The sequence below is a fragment of the Anopheles merus genome, chromosome X, assembly GCF_017562075.2.
Source record: "Anopheles merus strain MAF chromosome X, AmerM5.1, whole genome shotgun sequence".
NCBI classification, from domain to species: domain Eukaryota; kingdom Metazoa; phylum Arthropoda; class Insecta; order Diptera; family Culicidae; genus Anopheles; species Anopheles merus.
The window spans coordinates 21,185,691-21,210,869 of record NC_054081.1 but is presented as its reverse complement, the minus strand read 5'-3'; the positions used below and the strand labels follow the sequence as shown (position 1 = coordinate 21,210,869).

The following is a 25,179-nucleotide window of genomic DNA, read 5'->3' as shown; positions in this document are numbered from 1 at the left end:
CCAGATCCTGGCATACGCTGATGATATAGACATCATTGGTCTGCGGCTCTCCTATGTAGCAGAAGCCTACCAAGGGATCGAGCAGGCGGCAGAGAACCTCGGATTGCAGATAAACGAGGCAAACGCGGCGACGAGATAATGAACCCCAACAACGATTCATATGCGGCAGCAACTGCTCCGAAACCCGAAGGAAAGACAAGTGCACCTGTGCCAGCAACGGTACCATCGGTACCGGTTCCACCACCAAACTTTGTCATTGACCCATTTGATAAAAGGAAATCAAAATGGAAGCGATGGGTAGAGAGGCTGGAAACCGCATTCCTGCTATACGGAGTAACAGATGAACAGATGCAAAACTTCCTTTTGCATTACATGGGTCCGGAAACGTACGACATCATCTGCGATAAAGTCGCCCCGGATTCTCCAAGGAAAAAAACATACGGTGAGATTGTTTCAACCTTAGATACGTTTTTTAGCCCGAAGGCACATGAAATCGCAGAAAACTACCGTTTCAATTGTCGCCGACAGGGAGACAAAGATGCTGCTGTTGCGGAAGAGACCGCCGAAGAATATTTGATAGCCCTTCGAAAAATTGGTGTTACATGCAATTTCGGAGAGTATCTGCAGAAGGCGTTGCGGAAGCAATTGGTCTTAGGGATTAAACGTGGCGATATCCGTGATCGGCTACTAGAGAAACGGGATCTAACACTGGACAGAGCACTGGAAATTGCTGTGAGCTGCAAGAGCTCCATATCTCGCGGAAGGGAAGAACGGAGATCGAAGGCGGATCTTCTAGACAAGAACTACATGCAGTTCATCAACCGCCAATTTTGTCGGCAGCTACCAAGCTGGGTTTGTTGGAGGCAAATCCACCACCGACCAAATTTTCACTCTACGGCAGATCCTCCAGAAGTGCCGAGAGCGCCAGATCTCAACGCACCACCTGTTCATCGACTTCAAGGCGGCCTACGACACCATACACCGGAAGCAGTGAAAGGTGAAAGGTGCAGTGAAAGGTGAGAGTATCGAACTTGACGTCGGAATCGTGCGAATCTCACAGGGGTCTGAGGCAAGGTGATGAACTCTCCTGTCTGCTCTTCAACATCGCCCTGGAAGGTGTCATTCGAGGCGCGGGGCTGGACAACGACATCCGGGAGTGTGGAATAATGATTTACCACTGTCAGGCGTGATGCTACCTGGCATGAATATAATGTCAAGTGACAGGAGGTAGGGTATAAAAGTAAGTTGCTAGGCTGGATAAAATCTCTCTCTGCGTTCTGAACTCTACCCCCAAGTGTGCTGCGTTATTTCATCGCGATTCTGCTGACATTCAAAAGGTCTGATATGTTTCGCACAGTTTTGCCACTTTTATAGTGGTTTATTATAATATGTCGTACGTGTTAAGGCAGGTGAGGCATTTTCACAAGTATGTCACAATATTATCAAATCAGACTATGGTCTGTAACGTATGATGGTCTCAAAAAGAATAAAAAGCCGGGTCGATGTTGCAAAGTATCCAAACATGTTGCGTTTGACCTGTAAAATAGTGAGCGTTCGCTTTCATCGCGACCGATTTTAATTATTTTTCTCCTTCTTTGCATGGTTGGAAGATGCAGAAGTCGAACCTTTTAAGAAAAAATAACTTTATTAATTCCAAGAACACGAAACTTGAGCGCAAAGACAGACTACCGTTCAATATAGGTTTTTCCGGTTTTCCGATTGAGGCACTGTATAATCTATATTGTAGTCAAGCTGCCAAATATTTCGGAGTTGCGTGAATCTGTTTGAATCTGATTTAGCTCCAGCTCTGAGTTAGCTTCTGCCTGATACTAATCCAAATTCATTTCCTTTCCTCCCACTCCCATTCCCATTTGACTTCAACTCCCATCGCGCTCCCGGTGGTTTATTGTTGCTCCCGGCGACACCTGTGGCACCGGCGTTTCCAAGAACTACAATCGATCATGCTTCGATCTTGGGCGGTACCAGTGCTGCGTGTACATGTGTAACGATGTCCATTGGGGGGTGTGGTGTGGCTGGCGTTTTGTGGGTGGTTCCGTATCGAGCACCGATTTCACGTTGTGTGCACCGATCTTCTTTCTATAATTTTTTTAATTTGTATACACTACGCAAGCAAGCAAAAAATGTTGGAACGATATTCAAGTTTTAGTATGAATTTAGGTTTGTTCAAACGATCCATTTTGGTACGAATTCAGGCTTTTCGTCCATTTTCAGGGAAACGCCTGCTTGAGATGGTCGACACTTAGGTATTTTTAGTGCCAACCTTCTTTCTCTAAGAGACTTGGCTTTCAGTAACTTATTGATTACTTACAGCAAGATATTCAGACCTACGTATGTGAGAATTCACTATCTGTAGACTGTAAGTTTACAATACCGTAGTCTAAAGAAACCTTTTATTTTAAGAGGCTATCAAAATACCGAGGTGACAACTGTACTACATTTTTAGCTTAAACTCCTCGTGAACAGTTCGACTTATCCCATTGCCTCATATAAACGCTTGAAAACATGGGTGTGTGAGTGAACAACAATGTGTTGAAGCGTTGAAGTTTATGTCAGAACTTCGGTAGTAGCCGGACAAATAAGAAGCTTGCAGTTTCGTCCTCGGTGTACAACAACCAAAACACTGAGTAAGAAGAAATAAACGGTCATTCCTGGAGTATCAGAATAGCGAGGAAACGCACGGACTAAAAACAAACAACGAGAAAGAATGTTTTATAATAAACTTTTTGTTTGATACGGATTGAAGAGTACGCATGTTTTGTTTTGGATCGGTAGCTGTGCTCAACTTGATGACAATTCTTAAAATGGCACCAGAAAAAACGCTTCACTCTGACGTTTCAACTGTTTTAACAAGCTTAAAGTCGATTATATCGCCAGCTCTTTAAGCTAACTTTAAGTCTACTTTTTAAGCTACCAGCAGCTCAAAAACCGAAATAATCTACTCGACAATGTCACTTGGGTAGTCACTATTTCTAAGAATAAGAAATAAGAATCTCTGTAATTCGATAGCTTTTGATTTTTTTTTTCAATTTAACGTAGAACGATTTAGCACGGAGGTACGCAAATTTGTTGCTAGGTTTTAGTCAAATGTTTTGATTAGAAGTGTTCTGCTTTTCTAGCCACCGTGTTTTATACACGGTGAATCATACTACATTCGTTTATCCTGCTCTAGCTTCACGCGTTCCTGGTACATTTTTGCTCGAACAATTGCCGCACCGGTGGTAGCTGAGAGTGTACTCTACTAATATAGTGAGTGCTGGTACTAACGGCGTTCGACCGTAAGTAGTAACACAATCCTGTAGCAGGCTAAAGACCAATATCCTAAGTATAATACACTTGTCGGAGTGTAAAACCTAGGGCAGGACTCAAGTCATGAGTAGTGGAATGGTATGAATATATATTTTTTTTAATTTTAGCTATGATTTCTGGACCTTAGCACAGGATAAAAACAAAATATCTCTTTTCGACTCCACGTAACGCCACCTGGTCATCCGTATTCTCTGTACCTTACTGAGCGTCGAAGAATCCTTAGTTATAAAATGATTGAAGAACATCTCCTGGAAAACCCTGTTTGACACATGTCTTCTTATTCTTTTGACTCCACAACCGTTGTCGGTCAAGGCCTGTCTGTACCACTTGTGGGCTTGGCTTTCAGTGACTTATTGATCCTCCCCATAGCAGGATAGTCAGTCCTATGTATGGCAGCACGGTCCGTTTGAGGTTTGAACCCATGACAGGCATGTTGTTAAGTCGTGCGAGTTGACGCCTGTACTACGAGAGCGGCACTGATTTTGATGGTTTGGCTCATGTATTTTGATCAATTATTTAAACGGATTGACGTTTTTGTTCATTCCTAAAGATAGTAGACCCTAAGCAATACGCTCAACCAGTCTCTTCAATATAAAAAAGACAGGGAGCCCCTTGTACAATAAAGGGATTGGAGGGGTATGGCAGATTTAAAATAATATGCTTTAATGCTGCTGATAATGCTTTAAAATAAGCCAAAAATTCAATAGCTGAGCTCTGTTCAGTTGATAGGCAATTCAATTGATGCTCGACTTTAGGCTGAAAGTGTAATTAAAATCAGGCGTTTGCTTTCAATAGTTTCAAATAGCTTTCAAAATTTTGAAAATTCCTCAATTTTTTTTATGGAAATACGTGTTATCTGAAAAGCACATTTTCGATAGTTGGCAATCAAAACGATCGTAGTTCAAACAGCGAGTTCCGATTATACTTTTTTTTTTCAGTGGGTAGAATGTGCCCTGCTTGGTGGCAGTATGTTGGACTGCAACAACTACAGGGGTATTACGGTGTTGAATACCGCCTATAAAATATTCTCCCTGATCCTTCAGGATCGCCTTGTCCCGCACGTCGAAGAGATAGTCGGAAACTATCAAAGAAGATTCCGAAACGGAAAATCAACCACTGATCAGATCTTCACCATGCGGCAGATCTTGGAGAAGATGGCTGAATGCAGAAACGACACATACCATCTCTTCATTGACTTCAAAGCCGCATATCATAGCATAGCCAGGGTAAAACTGTACGACGCTGTGAGCTCATTTGGAATCCCGGCCAAACTGACAAAGCTAGTTAGAATGACTATGACCAACGTCACTGGCCAGATGAGGTTTTGCTACCACCAAGGGTCTGCGCCAGGGGGACGGGCTTGCCTGTCTCCTATTTGACTTGGCGCTAGAGAAGGCCATCCGCGACTCGTGGGCGGAGACTACGGAAACCATTAACCCAGATCCTGGCATACGCTGATGATATAGACATCATTGGTCTGCGGCTCTCCTATGTAGCAGAAGCCTACCAAGGGATCGAGCAGGCGGCAGAGAACCTCGGATTGCAGATAAACGAGGCAAACGCGGCGACGAGATAATGAACCCCAACAACGATTCATATGCGGCAGCAACTGCTCCGAAACCCGAAGGAAAGACAAGTGCACCTGTGCCAGCAACGGTACCATCGGTACCGGTTCCACCACCAAACTTTGTCATTGACCCATTTGATAAAAGGAAATCAAAATGGAAGCGATGGGTAGAGAGGCTGGAAACCGCATTCCTGCTATACGGAGTAACAGATGAACAGATGCAAAACTTCCTTTTGCATTACATGGGTCCGGAAACGTACGACATCATCTGCGATAAAGTCGCCCCGGATTCTCCAAGGAAAAAAACATACGGTGAGATTGTTTCAACCTTAGATACGTTTTTTAGCCCGAAGGCACATGAAATCGCAGAAAACTACCGTTTCAATTGTCGCCGACAGGGAGACAAAGATGCTGCTGTTGCGGAAGAGACCGCCGAAGAATATTTGATAGCCCTTCGAAAAATTGGTGTTACATGCAATTTCGGAGAGTATCTGCAGAAGGCGTTGCGGAAGCAATTGGTCTTAGGGATTAAACGTGGCGATATCCGTGATCGGCTACTAGAGAAACGGGATCTAACACTGGACAGAGCACTGGAAATTGCTGTGAGCTGCAAGAGCTCCATATCTCGCGGAAGGGAAGAACGGAGATCGAAGGCGGATCTTCTAGACAAGAACTACATGCAGTTCATCAACCGCCAAGAGATAACAAAGGGCCAAATATTGCAAAACAGAATGCTACGGCAACCAGTACTACTTGTTTTCGTTGTGGAGATAAAACGCACTTAGCAAATGCGTGCAAGCACAAACGCACTGTGCTCTTTTTGCAAGCTGCAAGAGCATTTAGCAAAGGTGTGTTTAAAAAAGGCTGCTTCTACTAAAACCGACACACGGCCGATAAGAAAAACCCATTCGGTTCACGCAAATTATGCTATTAACCACCAAGGAACAAACAATTTACAGATTCGAGATATTTGTTCGGTGGGGGGTTATCGCACTGTCGGAAATTTATGCTGGACGTTTTGGTCAATGGGAAGAAGATAAATTTTGAAATCGATACCAGTTCGCCCGTCATCATCATTAATGCTGCACTATATAATAGATTCTTCGCTACGACAAAAATGCTTAAAAGTGACACAGAGTTAGTAAGCTATTGCAATACAAGCATCAATGTGTTGGGTATAAGCGATGCGTCAGTGACGTTGGATGAGAAAAAACATCCACTATCGGGTCGAGAATGGCTTAAAGAGATGACGTTAGATTGGAATAGTATATTTGTAAAGAGCGATATTAATACACTTGCTAATTATACAGACTGCACGATTGCTGCTGCTTCTATTTCTTCTTATCGTGCTACTGCTACTTCTTCGGATACGTATACTTCTGCTGCTGATCCTGCCTATTCTGTTCGTACTAATGCTTCTGCGAGCGGGTCTGCCCCTGTTTTACCGAATAATGTTGCTACCTTACTGCAACGTTACCCACAAGTGTTTGATTCTTCGATTGGTCGAATTTGAAATGTGCACGCAAACCCTCGTTTATAGGAAAACGCACGACCGGTGTTTATTAAGGCACGGAAAATACCCTTCAATTTGATGAAAACAGTGGAAGAGGAGCTGAATAAACTTGTGAGGGAAGGAGTGCTTACGAAGGTGGATTCCAGCAATTGGGCAACACCTATAGTTCCGGTAAAGAAATCGGACAACCGAGTTAGGATTTGTGGTGACTACAAACAAACCGTGAACCCTAACCTCGTCGTGGACAAGCACCCACTGCCGACTGTGGACGAATTATTCACTTCCCTTGCTGGAGGAACAAAATTCAGCAAAATCGACCTCATCCAAGCGTATTTACAACTAGAAGTTGCCCCTGAAGATCGTGAGATCCTTACGTTATCGACTCATCGTGGCCTGTACCGCCCAAATCGCCTTATGTATGGTGTAGCATCGGCCCCTGCAATTTGGCAAAGAAGAATGGAAGCAATACTCCAAGGTATACAAAGGGTAAGTGTTTTCCTGGACGACATTAAAATTACAGGTGGAAGCGATGAAGTACACTTGAATCGTTTAGAAGAAGTTCTTAAGAAGGTTTAGAAGGGCGCCTTAACGACTGCGGAATACGCGTGAATAAGAACAAGTGTGAATTTTTTGTTGACTCGATCGAGTATTGCGGTTATGTAATCGACAAAAATGGCATTCACAAGATCAGAGAGAAAATTGCAGCTATACAAAAAATGCCCGTACCGAAGAATAAGGATGAAGTTCGATCATTTATTGGCTTAATCAATTACTACGGTCGATTCTTTCAAAACCAGAGTACAATTTACTAAAAACCGACGTACCGCTTAAGTGGGCAAAACAATGCGAAGATTCTTTCAATCAGGTGAAAGAACAGATACAGTCCGACAATTGTTTAGTACATTCTTCTTTGACACAACAACCATTGTCGGTCAAGGCCTGCCTGTACCCACTAGTGAAATGAGCTTGGCTTTCAGTGACTTATTGTTACCATAGCAGGATAGTCAGTCCTACGTATGGAGGCACGGTCCATTCGGGACTTGAACCCATGACGGGCATGTTGTTAAGTCGTAAGAGTTGACGACTGTACCACCAGACCGGCCCAATGAATTACACAAATAAACTAAATTCAATCAAAATTCATTATTAATCAAATATATTTTTGGCTGTAAAGCATGACATTCGAATTACGCGAAAATCCGAGTGACGCGAATGTCTCCGGAACGCATTATTCGCGTAACTCGAGGAAAGACTGTATAAAAGGTATAAAAGGGGAAAATTATAGAAATAAAATCAGTGTTTAATCTGCTAAACCCTTGTATCGACTACTAGTTACTCCGAAGTTAGCTTCGTGTGTGACAGATACTCATATCTGAAATATATGAATTTTAAGCTGCAGTTTAGTTATATGCAGCTTAAAACTAGTACTAACGAAATGTATGTTAAACTTTTCAAAATTTATTGTATCAAACTTATTGTTTAATTATATTTAATATTTTCTTACCTTTGCTCCTCGATTTGATTCCGGATGTTTAGCATGATACATGCAAAAATATTTTCGATGTCCATTTAAAGCTACAACTGTTCCAATACAGTTGCGAGGATTAATATTCATTTCGCGACATTCAGATAACGACAAACGCAATAATTCTGCATACCATCCAATCCCTTTTTCAATCAACATGTGTGCAAACATTAATGTTTTGTTCCTGTATTATAAAAAAAACATTATTCATAAAGTTTATTTATTAAGAAAAAAAGAAACTTACTTCCGATATGGCCACACTGCTTTATGAAATGAAGGAATCAATTTCGATCGCGATTGTAAATCTGTAAGTAATACTATAGTGCGACACCCCGGCTTCAGGAGACGAACCAGTCCATTGTATTTTTCAGCGCGTAATTCATGTAATCGCAGCTCTGGTATATAACTGATACGTTTTCCTATCAATGAAAGGTTTAGAAATCAATATATACAATGTTACTTAAATACAAGAACATGAGTTCAAAATACATCGGATAAACGTGCAGGTTATAACGTAAAAGAAATTGACAACTGTCGAAAGATCTTTTATCAAGTATCATTGGATAGCTAGCCTTTCATTAATGGACGATGTTCACTACGAGGTCAATATACATACATTTACCTACAGTGGTGGGTATTCAAAATCAGACAATTCCAATTCGGTCGCTCTTTTTACCATCAAGAATTTCATTATGTTTCCCCGCTATTCCCATACAAAAGTTTATTTTTGATTATTAGTTCACATTCCCGTGTAATACAGGGTTTCGAATCATATAAGGGAATAGTTCAATCACTTAGGGGAATGTTGCAAATCGGTAGGGGAATGTTGCAAGCAATCTGTGGATGTTTGCAATCACTTAGGGGAGTTTTGCAATCGATTAGGGGAATGTTGCAATCGTACTGTGGAGCTGTCATCAGACTGTGGGTGCCGGTGTAAAAAGCTAAGAATTGGTACCGATGATGTTTTTTTAAACATCGTTTGGAGTTGTTTTCGTGTGGGATTCTGCTGTACACATGATAAACTAAATAAATCCTGCTGCGGAGCCATAATTAAACATGATATGTTAGTAAGATTGACGAAAATATTTTAAGGTATTTACAGCGGCACCCACAGTCTGATGACAGCTCCACAGTACGCTTGCAACATTCCCCTAATCCAGGTATGTCAAACTGGCGGCCCGCGGGCCGCATGCGGCCCTCGTCAATGCTAAATGCGGCCCGCGAAAGTATTTTTAGAATTACTAAAATCACTACAAATCAAAAAACTGTTATTACTATTTGTCGAAGTGTATTAAATTTTCCAGAGAAGAACAATCATTTTGCTGGTATATTTTCCGAATCTAACGTGAATGTACCCATACCATCTCATAAACTTATTCTACACAATCGTACACAACAATCGAGACCCTTAAGAAACATTAAATTGAATGCAAACTCAGTCTTAATATGTTTCGATTATATTCTGAATATTAGCATAATTTTGTGCACACTCGATTGCACATTCTATATGGAAAAAATAGATTTGCACTAAACTTCTACAAATGAAAAAGGAATGAAAATAACTTGATACACACACTTGGAAACTTCGCAACAACTAGTGATGGTTTGTCAGAATCGCATTCACGACTCAAAACCATTTTCGATCTTAGCTATAGCGAGTCCGTATTCGGCCATATAAAATCAACAGTTCCGTTCGGTGCCGTCCGAAGCCTAAAGAGCCGTTTAAACTTTAAAACCATTCGGAACCGTTGGAGTCATCGGTTGTCGTACGGAGCATCTAATATGCAGTGAGAAATGGAATACCTCAATTGGAATACCGGTCCATACCTCAATTCGCGAATCATCTCTCTTCAAGTGTCAAAACAAGATTGGCCGATCTTTATGGGATCACACACCACGAATCTTCGTCAGATAAAATTTTCGTAATTTAACAAAATTATTCGTAAAATATGGGTTCTTGTAATAAGAAATGAATATACCACCATATACCCTTTGGAACATGGTATTAGCGAAAAATAATGTTTAAACACGTTTTATTACAATTTTCCTTTTCATCTGTCAAAAAATTGCAGGCAAATATTTTTGTTATTCATCAATCGATAGATCGGATGGCTTGAAAAAGATTCGCAACAGGCTGGTAGACTTCCCCTACCTCAGTGAAAAAGTGTGGTTGAGCGATATTTTCGAACTGTCGTGTTAGAACGCGACTAATAAAAAATATCCTTTTTTAACAAAAAAGATGAAAATAGTGCATGTGACTTTAAAAGTACATTAAACATTTTTTTTTTTCAAAGAAAAAAGTACATAATGATAAAAAACATAGCAACTTTGTAAATAAGAAACTATTCCAGATTTGAAGCGAGGAGTACAAAAAGTCAATTGGTTTAACAATAATAATTTTAAACAGTACTTTATATAAATATTGAGGTAAATTTTTTATTCTCAGCTTTGCGGCCCACGAAACACTGAAAATCTGTAATTGCGGCCCTCTGATAAAATGAGTTTGACACAGCTGCCCTAATCGATTGCAAAACTCCCCTAAAGATTGCAAACATCCACAGCTTGCATGCAATATTCCCCTACCGATTTGCCACATTCCCCTAAGTGATTGAACTATTCCCTTATATGATTCGAAACCCTGTAAAGAAAGGTAATAAAAGAAACCTACTGAACAGTTTTCATGACGATTTAAATTCTAGGACATTGATGTATGGATCGCAAAGTAGGAAGAGCCGCCGGACTTCAATGTGCATTTTGTTAAAGTGTCCGATTTTGAATACCCATTACTGTATACAATGGAACGCCGTTTATCTGAGCTCAACAGGACTCAACTTAGCCCGGATAATTAGTTTTGACTATAAACTTCATGTTCGTTTAATGAATTTATTTGAAATTTTCGATGAATTTCAGTGTTTTTCTTTATTGTAATTTATAATGTGCTCTGATCGTACGACTTAACAACATGCAATGAACTATGCCCCCATACGTAGCACCAGTGTTGCGAACGGTGATAGTCGTCGACATAAAATTTTACAAAATGATACTTTTTGAAGCATCGCATTCTAGATCCAAGCATTCATTCGACAATCACGGAAAAAAATATCATTTGACACGATGATATTTTTCTGCTACAATCATTTGACTTTTTGATTTTGCCGTACCTTAAGTTAACTAGATCTTCATCGAAAATGGGTCCTTTTTCGTGTTTTCGCGTGAATTTCTATACTTCTGTAAGATAACACCATTTTCCTGGTTGACTGAGTAAAAATATCAAGTGGTCTAATGCCTTAGTATCGATAAATGCACGATTAAGCAGTTCTGGCGTCTCATGACAAATGTCAAATGACATTCATTCTACATTTTTTGCAATCATATCATCGCAAAAGCATTGATTGTTATTGCACAAATGATTGTCGCTTTTGGAAAGTCGTGTCATGCTAACCATGAATATCATAATAAAAAATGATTTTGACACCCGCTTACTGCGAATATCATAAAAAAATGTCGACAATTAACAACACTGCGTAGGATAGTCAGTCCCTATAGATAATTGTTGAGGTGAAAGGTTAAAATCACTGAGCGGCGAAAACAATAATGCGGCGAATATGCGTTACGGGCAGGGGTCCGTACCGGGGGACGGACAACTGTGAAAAGACGATGAAGTCTGCCTTCCGCAGCGAGAGGGGTATTTTGTTCACCATCACTTCGAATAGCCAGACGATCGGACTAAAATTTGAACATACAGGGTTTTCGAGGATTATATAGACATGTTCAGCGAGATGTAGATTTGTTCAGGTATATAATAGACTCTTTCATCGAGATATAGAATTGTTCGCAAGTAGGCGTTGACATGTTCAACGTGTTGTAGATTTGTTCAGGCATGTAATAGACTCTTTCATCGAGATATAGAATTGTTCGGAAGTAGGCGTTGACACGTTCAGCGATTCTGTAGAGCTGTCACTTTCGTACCCCTTAGACTGCAGCTTGCATCATTCTTATCAGGAGGTAAACAAACGATTTTCGAAAAAATATGCCTTTTCAACTAATTTATGTATTAAACAGCTTAGAAAATGATTATTTGCTACTTGTTGTATTTTTAAGAATGAAATATTAAACGCTGCGGCACAAGGTGTAAACAAAACAAATGACAGCACTACAGAATCGCTGAACATGTCAACGCCTACTTCCGGACAATTCTATATCTCGCTAAAAGAGTCTATTATATGCCTGCACAAATCTAAAATCCTACAAATATAATGCTCGAAAACCCTGTACAGTCTGTTCCCGAGTTACACGGTTCTCGACTTACGCGGATTCGGAGATACGCGGTTTTCCAAATTTGATAGATCAAATGTCAATTCAATACAATTTGCTGCAAGAATTGTCCAATGCAGTATGAATGCCATTTTTGCTGATCAACTTACAAGCAAAAATATCAGATATTCTGCACAAATCGTATCAAATAGGGTAAATGTACCAATAGTGGTGCAATTTGTAGAGGTACCGATGTGTTTTAATGGATTTAAAGTGTCAGGAAGGACAATTCTGAATATTTTAACACAAAGCAATTGAAATATGTTTTATCTTCGCAATCACAATCATTTTCATCAGGAAACACATCAAATTTACGAAAAAATACATATTTTTGTGACTGCTTCGTTGTACCTATAATGGTGGTATGGTTCCTATAGTCGTCTTATTGTGTTCCTATAGTGGTGGTAAACAAAGATGCCTTAAAAACAGTGTATAATATCAATATAACTTAGTTTTGAAGCTGTTTTCGTGTGAATAGCAAGGTTTACTGCGATAATAATGATATCTTTCGTAATTTGATCGTAAAAAATGTATAAATATGATCGATGAAACTCTTGACTAAAGTACTGCATCACACCTGTCCTCAACCCATACCCAGAAGAGTTAGCTTGATTGGAAGTCGATTTTTCACTCAGTAGAATAAGCGAATTTCGGCATTTGTTAGGTAAATTACTAACAGAAAACTCATCTTTGTTGCTTATTTTAGTGAAAACAGTACGAAATGTCAAAAATATTCTCAAAAAATCTAAAACGACCTGTTTTTATTGATTTTATAACTATAACCACTATAGGAACATGCCTGTTTTGTGTGCCTGTAACATTATCGTAAAAAACACTTAAAAATACGTAAATATTATCAAAAGCCAACAAGTTTGAATAAAATAATATCATTTGATAACAATTATGTTGAAAAACTAATGATTGCGTTGTTATGTGGTCATTTAGAACTAGTGATGGGTCAAGTAGCACTTTTTACTGTGTGGTGCGGTGCTACCACACACAATTAAGTGTGCGGTGTTTTGGTGGTACCACTTTTGTGTATCCGCACAATTTTGTGCAACCGCACAATTTTGTGCAACCGCACAATTTTGTGCAACCGCACAATTTTGTGCAACCGCACGATTTTGTGCAACCGCACGATTTTGTGCAATCGCACAATTTTGTGCAACCGCACAATTTTGTACAACCGCACAATTTTGTGCAACCGCACGATTTTGTGCAACCGAACGATTTTGCGCAACCGCACAATTTTGTGGTACCGCACAATTTTGCACTATAGCACAATTTTGTACTATAGCACAATTTTGTGCGCGCACTATTTTGTGCTATAGCTAAGTGAAATGATTATCACTTAGGGGCGCTCCCGTAGTTCACTCGAACGACTTAATAAAATGCCTGTCATGGGTTCAAGCTTCAAATGAACCGTTACCCCGTAGCAAGGACTGACTATCCAGCTGCGTGATAATGAATAAAGTCTCGAAAGCCTGTATAAGCCGGAAAGTTCGCGTAGGACGCTACGCCAAATAGAAGAAGAAGAAGAATAAAACATACAACAACAGCAGTAACATGATGTTTGATGTCATCGATTTGATGGAGGTGATTTCATTTAGCCAAAGTGAATAAATGTTGTATTTTATATTCAAATTCTTAATATTTTAACAATTCTAAACAACAGAAGAAACCAAAACTGTGCGTAGTATACTGTTTATGTGCAGCACATTTTTCGTACCTAACCCAACAATTGGGTTCAATTGAAAAAAGAGCATCACAAAAACTGTCTGCAGAACCAAACCGACGTAGCACGAGAATGTAGAACCTCACATTCAATGTGGTAACACACTTACTACAGTTGCGCAAAACTGTGCACACAAAAAATTGTGCTATAGCTCAAAACTGTGCTCTACCACAATATTGTCCTCCTCCACAAAATTGTGCTCTATCATAAAATTGTGCTCTACTACAAAATTGTGCTCTACCGCAAAATTGCTTGCACACAAAATTATGCTATAGTACAAAATAGTTCGCGCACAAAATTGTGCTAGAGCACAAAATAGTGCGCACACAAAATTATGCTATAGCACAAAATTGTGCTATAGCACAAAATTGTGCTACAGCACAAAATTGTGCGGTACCACAAAATTGTGCTATAGCACAAAATTGTGCGGTTGCACAAAATCGTGCGGTTGCACAAAATTGTGCGGTTGCACAAAATTGTGCGGTTGCACAAAATTGTGCGGTTGCACAAAAGTGGTACCACAATTTTGATTAGTGTGCAAGTCTGCTCGCGCATATTGATGTGCTGTGCGTGTGTGGTAGCACTGTGCTACTTGACCCATCACTATTTAGAACGTTAACAAAAATATGAGTATCGTTATGAAATCCTAAGGATTTTGGAAAAATGTTGACACAATTCACAAAATAATGGATTTTTCGGTCACTCAGTAACGGAATGGCCCCATTTAACTTTAAAACCCTTTGTAAAAGGCTAAAGAACATTTCACACTAACGTAAATAACTTAATTACTTTTAATTTGCCATATGAACCACATTTTAGTGCAATACCACCACTATTGGTACTAGCACCACTATAGGTACATTTACCCTAAATGATAAAGTGTATAAAAGTATTAAATTTAATTTAAAAAATACCGAGTAAACTATTGTATTTTGGTCGAAAACCGCGCAATTCGACTTACGCGGATATTCGAGTTACGCAGATTCCTCGGGAACGAACAAACCACGTAACTCGGGAACAGACTGTATTTAGTCCAGATAGACCAGATTAACAAACATACTTCATATATATATATATATATATATATATATATATATATATATATATATATATATATATATATATATATATATATATATATATTATAATATATATATATATATATATATATATATATATATATATATATATATATATATATATATATATATATATATATATATATATATATATATATATATATATATATACGGGGCGAGTACCGGCTTCGAACGACGAAATCCGTTCGACGCTCATGAGAGAATGAGAATCATGAGATACAACTGTCAATCATTTAAAGACGTTTATATCTACGATTCAAGGATGGTAAAGTTTTGAATTTTTATCTTTTTTGCCGTTGGTATTGGATTTCATTCGTTACATCATTATTGGATGATTTGTTATCAATTATAAGGCAGCTTTACTCACTATCTTGAAATTTTGATTGAACTTAGTTCAAATTTAGGACCGACGCATGATTGGATTTACTTTCTAAAATGTATAAAAATACTGATTGATTTTATTTTAAAGAGTTATAAACGTTATTTACATGGTGAAAATGTTATGCAATATTTTTCTATAAAGTTTTCAGCAGTGTTACAAATTTATGCGAAAAAAATTATTTTTTATATATATTATTATGTTATTGCATAATACTTTATGTACTTTACTTTTTATATATGTACTTTATATATATATATATATATATATATATAGATATATATATATATATATATATATATATATATATATATATATATATATATATATATATATATATATATATATATATAAATTATTTATATAACTATATTATTATAGATATGTATATATCTATATGTATGTATGTATATTTATATTCCGATATATTTTATGTTTTTTTATATACATTTTCAAAACTGATCAAAATGTTTTTGTATTGGAAATAGATCACAAAACATTTTCAAATGTTCTTCTTCTTCTTCTTCTTTGGCTCAACAACCGATGCCGGTCAAGGCCTGCCAACACACTTGTGGGGTTGGCTTTCAGTGACTTATTGATTTCCCCCCATAGCAGGATAGTCAGTCCTACGTATGGCGGCACGGTCTATTTGGGGCTTGAACCCATGACGGGCATGTTGTTAAGTCGTACGAGTTGACGACTGTACCATGAGACCGGCTTCAAAATGTTACATACCTCTAAGTTCAATTTACTTCAATCATTTAAAGCAAAATTTAAAGCAAAACTTTACATTGAAAACAACATTCGTTTCAAATCCGCAACGCAAAACCTCGCGGATTTCTCCCCATACAAACGGGAACGTTCGACCCCGGCAGGTAGAACTCATTCTTTCACGCGCTTCATACGGTCTCTCAATGGTACGTTATTTTAAAACTGAGCGCCAAGTGAGCGCCTTCTAACAACCGCGGCGAACGGATCTCGTCGTTCGAAGCCCATAGTCGCCCCGATATATATATATATATATATATATATATATATATATATATATATATATATATATATATATATATATATATATATATATATATATATATATATATATATATATATATATATATATATATATTCTTATATATATTCTTTATCTTTATTCATTATTATATATTATTATTAATGTTTCCAAAATTTCCAGAAGTGGTATAGGATGCTCTGATACCGATTTTTTTATATCCTCCTAAGCATAAAATCTCGTTCACCGTTCCCCGATCAACAAATTCAAAATGATCTAAAACCGAACACCCGGTTTACTTTACTTCGTGTGTCGGTTGTCGATACTTTAATTCCTAATTATTATTTCATAAAGCGTTTTCAAAAATCTCTATCTATATTAGACGGGCATTACGGGAAAGATGAATACTTGTCATAAATACTGAATAAAAGTTATTGGTGAATTATTCAACAATATAATATCCAATCTGATCTGATCTGATCTGATTTTCAATCGTGTGCTCGTTTGTGGATCTAATTTGGCTACAATTGATCTTAAACTATTAACATATGCATTCTTTATATTTCCTGAAGTTTAATATGAGCAATATACTGATGAAAAAACGACAATTAATAAACGACAACAATAAGAGTTTGGGTGTATGCCAAGAATAGGAAAGCTGAAAATCAAGTACTGAAGCAAATCAGATATAAAGGTGAAATATATTGTGAACATGACATAGCAAAAACATTTGCATCTCTCTTTCATGACGTTTATGATAGTCAAATATTTAATGCAACTTAGATTAATTAAACTTAAAAAAATACTCCCCATAATGTTGTCGATGTTCATACCATCAATGTTGACGAAGAATCTATGTCAGCTGCATTATGCAAACTAAAACTGTCATTTTGTCCAGGCCCTGATAGTTTTCCATCTGTGGTACTAAAACGTTGCAATAATCTCGTCAAGTAATTACAGATATGTCACCTCTCTTACAGCATGTGCAAAATTGATTGAAATAATTGTACACAGTGCATTGATAGGGCCTTTAAAAAACTATATTGCAATTGCGCAGCATGCCTTTATGCCTAATCGCTCGACATCCACAAATCTAATTGAATTTGGCTCGGAATGTACGAGTAATATTAGCAAAGGCATCCAAATAGACTGCATATATACTGATCTAAAAACTGCCTTCGACAGTGTATCCATTGATATACTGATAGCAAACTCGACAGGCTAGGCTTTTAAGCACACTTATTGTCAGGGCTTCGATTATATTATAATTATGAAATAGATGGACAAACGATCAACCGTGTAGATAGAATTCGCGATCTTGGTATCTTACTAGTTCATAAATTAACTTTTACAAAACACATAAAAGACATTGTTAGCAGAGCCAATAGGACTCTAGGTTTAGTACGGAAAATGACATAAGAGTCAAATGATCCTTTGTGTTGTAAAAGTTTGGAAAATGTATATACGTGTAAACGCTACTTGATGTCACGGTACGTGTATATTAGCATTAGGTTATTTTTGACAGCTGCCATTAGAACAGAATAAAAAGTGAACGAATCAGGACGCCAAATCGAAGTGACTACAATTTAATCGATTTTACAGTGTATCAAAACACTGTTTAACAGTCTAATCAGATCTATTTTAGAATATGGATCATTTGTGTGGTGTCCACATACCGACTGCTGTATCAAACGCATTGAAAGTGTTCAAAGGAAAATGACTCGTTTCACGATTAAAGTGCTTAGATGGTCAAATAATGCCAAGCTACCCTATGACAAGATGCTTATTGTTAGGTGAAGAATCCTTAGAGAAGCGCCGTGAAAAGGCTAAATCAATCTTAATGACCAAACTGATAAAAGGAGAAATTGACGCACCTCGCTTAAAGTGAACATACACGATTATCGCTCTAGTCCTCGTTCATCGTCCCTTTTGTATGTAGATAGGCATAACACTAATAATGCGGGAAATGAACCGATATCAGCAATGGTACGTAGTTTTAATCTATTCTATGCAGGAGTTGATTTCCATACATCCATTTCAAGTATTAGTGAAGGTCTGCGCTACATAAATACATAAGAATTTACGATATCTTGTGAGGCCATCATTGGCGGACAAGAATTATAGAAATAAATGAATAAATAAATAAATAAATAAATAAGTAAATACATAAAAGCTTTAAAAATACTGAGTAAGTGTATCAAGACACTAACGGGTAAAGACTTTACCCGTGACAAAGATATTTTGCATATGCTATCAGTTGTTGATTTACAGATGTCATCACCCAACCTTAAAAAAGGGTTATCGGAAATCATAGACCAACCAGCCACTGGAGAAAGCATACAAATCTGCGAAGAACAGAATTCTGGTGAAACAACAGCGATACATTATGTTGTTGTAACAACAGCGCACGACGCTGATGATGCACCTCACGACTAGATACAGGAAATTTCAGGGTTTACAGGATTTTACAGGATTTTTTTTTACTCATCCATCGCGCTAGTGAAGAATGGATGGGTTAGTGCGAATCTCGTGAAAACAAAGGAGCAACGATCGGACTGCAGAAGCGACTCCAGCTCAACCTGCGCGTATCAGGGTGGGAACACAGTCAACCGGGCGGAATGAAGGAAATGCCCCAAACCAAAATGCAAAATGTTAATGTACAGGTGATATGTGAGTGGGTAACCTTAAAATTACTAAAGGGGACAAAAATTATCAGTTATCGCCTTGACGAGTACGGAGCGTAATTGAAATCGCCCACTAAATCCACCGTTAAATTCGACACGACCCAACTTCAGGAGAGATGAACAACAAAAGACGAGTGCAAGGTAGCAGTTTTTGAAATGAAACAAGATAGCAGTTTATTACATAGTTATTCTATTTCACATATCTAGGCGTCATCCTAGCGTCATTGCTGGGGGGCCGGTTCATACGAGGATTGAACCCACAACGGAGTTTGGTTACCACGGACGGACGGTCAGAAAAAAATGACAAAGGAACGTCACAGTAACGTTGCATTCCGTTTCTGTGACGACTGCAGTGGCAAGCATTCGATTGTACAAGCAGGCATTTGAACATAGTAGCATGCGATTCGCGGGTAAAGACACGCGATTCGAAGCAAATGGCACGAAATTCAACTGTAACGCTGCAAACAGGTGTGACACCAATCCAATTCCTTTCAAACACAATTCATTTCAAATAAACTGTACATGGAGTAAATGCTCCTTGCCTTTTTTCCTCATAGTTGATCATTGGTCGTCATTGTATACATACATTGAAAATGCCACACACACTCCTACAAACAGTACCGATTTTGTTCGTAATTTGTAAGACATGCGTAATATATCAATCATCCTCTGTCCCCTGTATTTCCTGTATGACTGTATAGGGAGAGCGTCCGAACGGAGAATCATTACCGTGCAGCGTGCAGAAGAATCATTTTCATCTATCTGGCTGGCTGTCGTTCATTAAGCGTAAAGATTGGAATGAATCAGTCACTTGACAACTTGTTTTTGATTTAAAATCGTTATTCAACTAATATTGGGCTAAGAGATTAATTATTTGAAATTTAAACATACATTGAACAAGAATCTTACAGTTAAGCATGTTAAAAACCAGTATTATTCCTGTCATGGGGGTCCTTCACGATTCTAGTCTGTTTTTTGTATGGAGTTTGACAGTTGGAGGCTGAAATCATGTAAACACTCCATACAAAACCCTACACAAAACTAGCCTGCAATTTTCCCGCTGCGCAAAGCGACGGAAGAAATCATGGAGTTCTGAGAATTTTATCATGCCTTCCTTTTCTCTCCAACGGCAAATTTGTCAAGCAGCTCGTCGAGCTACCCGTCCCTGGCTCCACCTCATACCCCTCGCCTGAGCGCGCTGCCGAAGGTTTGGATGTGTTGGTGCGTCAGATGGCCAATCGCTGTCAGCCGTCGCCGTGCTTTTTCCCTCCATAGCGCCATCTCTTTCTCGCGTGTGGTCAATGCTCGCGAGCTGTTGTGGCGCCTAAAAATGCCGTTAACAAACATTGCGGCGATGAAGTTGCATTTTCACAAATCAAACCAAAAAATCGCAATGAGTTCAAACACTGCAATATAAAAATGACTAAGGAATCGCTAGTTTACGCAGGAGGGTTTGCTGTGCAACGCGCAGAATCCTAATCCGCATTCACACGTTCAGTCCGGCGCTGATTTTCATGAGCTTACCGTTCCGCCGGCATCTAGAACGCAAGCTGATTGTGGAACCGGTATACTGGAAAGTTCACTGGCAGTCCCTGGGGCCTGCCATCGTGCTGAACGTGTTAAGCAGTAAGCATAGCACTAAGATTTTGCTTTCGCCTGTTGTGGATTACTTAGATATGCTAAGCATCCTGCGCATGGTTGTGAGTGTGCGTGTGTATGCAAAACTGTCGCCGAATCTATGCTCTTCCGGAATGTTATGATCCATAGGTCAAAGAAAGGAAGGTGTTCATGACCGGGAGCAGGGGTACTGGCACACAGCTGTTGGAAGATTGAACGGTATACTTAAATTGCCGGCGGATGGGGGGGAGGGGGGGTGGCCATGGGACCCCTACGATCATCTTTCCGGGGGCCTTTGTCGCTATTACTTGTAGACATACGGCATATCACAGACTAGAGATCTTCGGTGACCGCCTAGTCCGCCTACCGTTAGATCCGCCGCTGGTTCATGACGGTGTTTTTTTTATCGTGGAGGTGCATCCTTCCCCCTGCCTGCTGCGTATGCACCGGGCAGGAGACAGTGTGGCAGTATGCAAGTTGCACACTGGATAGGAGCGGGCCCGTGGCACCGTCATCATTCCGCACATCTGCATGCCCGTCGTGGGTTCTAATCGCGTATGTACCGTTCGCCGTTGCAAGGGGTTAGTCACCGGCTCCGACTACGTGGTACTCAAGTCCTGAAAAGGCCGGCATGATCGCGTTGGCTATTACGCCAATAATAATAAATATAATAATAATAATAAAAAGAACTTAACATAGCAGTGCACACCCGGGTAAGGGTATCGCATCCTCATCCCTAGCGCCGGGCGGGGTGGGGAATCGCGACATGATAGAGTGAACGGTCACTTTCCCCGCGCTGTGTGCGTGTGTGTGTGTGTCGAGACCCAAAAACTCGAGACAGATTACGGCAAATTAAAAAATAAATTATAACCACTATACACTGTGCTACATAATGCTTAGAAGGTCGTTGAAGCACCAAACATGTTCAAATAAAAAAATATTAGAATAGTGTTAGACGTTCTCACACGCTTGTTATAAATAGGCTTCTTCACCCTCGATTGGCAGGGGCATCGAATGGTCTCATCAGCAGCGGCACGAAATAAAATAAACCATCAATACACCGATAACACTTTGAATCCCATCCAGCTTCTCCCACAGCGTCTCAAGGTCACACACAAATTAATAAATGCTAACACCCACCAATAACAATACACAACCGCAATGCACATATATGAACCAACGCATACACCACAACACCCAATCAGCTGGCGGCGGAAAGCACGGGCAGAAGCGCCGCAAGTACAAGTAAGAGGCAGGGCAGGGTGAGGGAGGGAGAAGAAGCGGACGAAAAAATTGGCGCCAATATTTTTAAATTTTTTGACCGTTTTTTTTTTTTTTTTTGCTCCGCCGCCACAAATAGTTCGTCCATTTCGCCAATAGATGGCGCTAAACTTGCTCGACCCAGCGCAGGAATCGCTGAAGTCCAGCGCGGGAGACCAGCCAAAATCTGCGCTGGCCAGCGCAGATTTTGGTACATTTCCTGCGCTGGAAACTGCTCGAATTTGCGCAGCGGGTTCAGTCTAGATTATTCTAGCCTCAAAGCTAGAATTAGATTCGAGTACCTGTTCGAAAAATGGCAAAACAAGGTGGTGTTTACATTTATCCCAAGGTGCATTAAAGAGATCTGGTGATGGAATCCAGAATCAAAGTGTATGCAGTCCAGGTGGTCTCATAGCATGTTTTTTGTAACCAAATTTGAATATCACTGGACCTGATCGCCAACGAAAATCGCTAATATTTATCCGATCGGTTGATATGCTCGAATCCACCGGTGGAATTTGTTTTTCACCGGTGGATAATTTTCTCCACTGGTGGATAACTCTTTCCGATTCGAGTAGCTATTGGTTTTGCCTATCTGTCAATAACACTTTTGTTTACATTTAGGGGTGTTCTTTTGCGAAATGAATTAAATAGTAAGTTTGACTTAGTGACCATCTAGAAGAAACCACACCAGAAGTGGCCTTAGACAGTACCGACTGTAGGCCTATTCAAACAATCCGGGTAAAGTGTAAAACGGGCTGTAGGCTGAACGAGTTTAGATGAAACAAAATCGTATGAACTGGAGGACGAGGTTTGAATCCTTTCTGAAATTGCCACCTTTGCTGACCCTTGTCCTGTGCCATGCACTATGTGCGCTAATCAACTCCAGCCACCGCGAACGTTGGATCCGTGAACGTCCGTATTTTACGCTCTCGTGCAAAAATATAATGAAACTACGCGGTACAATTATTCCGTGCAATAAGGAGTGTCTGAAACCGCTCACGGTCTCTCGCCCTCGCCAGTCCATTATCCTGGTCTTAATGGCTGACGCCTCCAAGTCATCTGGCCACTTAAATTTAAACCTACTTCGACCCCTCCGCAATGGCGGATTTAACGGTAAGCGGACTGAGTGGCCGCGGGAGGCCCCGTGGATATAAAATTCAGCATATATGGTGTGTACAGTAGTCTCATCGCGGGCCTCCATGAACGATAGAGGCTCCATGGGACGAAGGAACTCAAAGACTACAGGGGACCATATATCAGGCATCCCGACCAACACCCCCCACTCCCCCAAGAAAAAAAAAATCAAAGTGTATTTGATACAAAACCAACCCCCCCCCCCTCCCTCTCGCACAACACCTGAGTTGTTCGTTTCCATGCGTTGAACATGGCCTGTCCACTGAAGCCTGGCGTCCTTGATACGACAATGAGTGTGCTTCCACACCTACGATGATGATTTCGTCAGATTTGGTAAAAATAAAATAACTACGTTAAAATTTTAATCTATGTGATCCAGTATAGATGCTATTCAAGTGTTCATATTCGATTAAGTGGATGAAAAAAAATCAAATTCAAAATTCAATCCGAACATTCCCGGGCTGTATCCATCCATAAGCGATCCCTTGTTTTTGGGGATAGTCTGGAAGGTACAAGTAAGCACAACACCTGCGATAGGTGCAAAACAACGCAAACGATTCCGACCGGAACTCGCCGCTCCAACGGATATGAGTTGCTTATACTTCCTTATACCTAGTGATCCTACGGGTCTTCTCTATCTCGTTGTATTTACGTGTCGGAACCGATTCTAACATGCCATAAGACCATAACAAAAGGTTGGATAAAAGAAAAGGATTAGCAGGAAAGGATTTCTTATGTTGGTTTCTTATTTCTTAGCTTGAACCATAAAACTAGACAACTATTATAATCCTAAATTAATGTGTTTTGATTGTTTAAAAAAAAACAAGTCAATTTATATTTTCTAACAAAGAATATTTTAGCTACATCGAGTGATAAAACATCTCAAATAACTCAAACAGCGATTAAACATCTCTTTTGCGAGCTGTTAAACATGGTTTTAACTTTTAAAAAATATTAAGTTTTCCACTGTTATATCAACTGTGCTGGAGCAGTGGATAGGGCTATCCGACTGAAATGGTTTTTTTATATGAAGTTTTCAACTGCATATCCCACTGCTCGACTTTTTAACCACGTTGCTATGGCGGCAAACACCATTCCACTCCACTGCCAAACCGATCGGATTTTGCTAACCGATAGACTAAATTATCCACTCCGTTATCGACTTTTGTTCCCGATCAGGCCCACTTTTTGACAGGATATGTGATTTTTTTTTGTTCAAACAAGCTTTCTGTAGGCTTGACCAATACTCAAAACACTCTTACAATCTTCACCTTGGGATAAGCCCACCTGTATATTATACCCACTTAGATAGCTGCTCGAAAACTGCAATACAATGCAAACAGCTGACAGGCTAAAATTTCAGCCTACCAACTTAAAACGGAAAGGACACCAATGTTGAAAAAGTTTTGGAGGTAGTGAACATGCAACAATTGGTAACATTTCTGGAAACCAATCAACTATTAGCTCGCGAGCAATCCGGATGCAGGGAGGGACACTCATGTGAAACTGCTCTAAATCTTGTTGTTGTTGTTTGCAAAATGGAAAAGTTTGATAGAAGAAGAGATGTCAATTGCGGCAGTGTTCCTAGACCTTAAAAAGGCATTCGAGACGATATCCAGAACTAGATTGCTACATATATGGTATTCAAGGGAAGGAATGGGAATGGTTTGAAAGTTATCTTAGTGATAGAACACAAAAAGCTAAATTTGGAAATTCTGTTTCTAATCTATTATAACTTCTAAGTAAAAAACTTAAGTTTGATGCTCATATTGATTTGGTAACAGCCAAGGTAGCAAAAAGTGTGGTAAAATTCTACTCATTAGAATTTATAAAGACATAAATTTTGAAGCAAAAGTGATTTGTAAAAAGCACTTATTGGACCACATTTTGATTTCTGTGCCACTATATTATTTTTGGCTAATCAGGGGTAAACAAAAAGACTGCAAAGGCTACAGAATCGAGTAATGCGGATAGTGTTGAGAGTGGCACCATACAAATCCTCTCTCGTGATG

General features: G+C 39.4%; 1 protein-coding gene across 2 annotated transcripts in view; it reads right to left on the bottom strand.

The window, feature by feature from the left end:
- LOC121593902 (dnaJ homolog subfamily C member 16) overlaps positions 1 to 25,179 on the bottom strand; it is a 72,147-nt gene that overhangs the window by 18,869 nt on the left and 28,099 nt on the right. The window contains exons 4-5 of one of the 2 annotated variants that reach the window (XM_041917083.1): positions 8,177 to 8,351; positions 7,912 to 8,116 (exon numbers count right to left, since the gene is read on the bottom strand). In XM_041917083.1, the coding sequence (XP_041773017.1) occupies positions 7,912 to 8,116; positions 8,177 to 8,351 (380 nt within the window). Of the gene's footprint in view, positions 1 to 7,911; positions 8,117 to 8,176; positions 8,352 to 25,179 lie in introns of those variants that run through there. The other variant, XM_041917895.1, reaches the window with a different exon arrangement.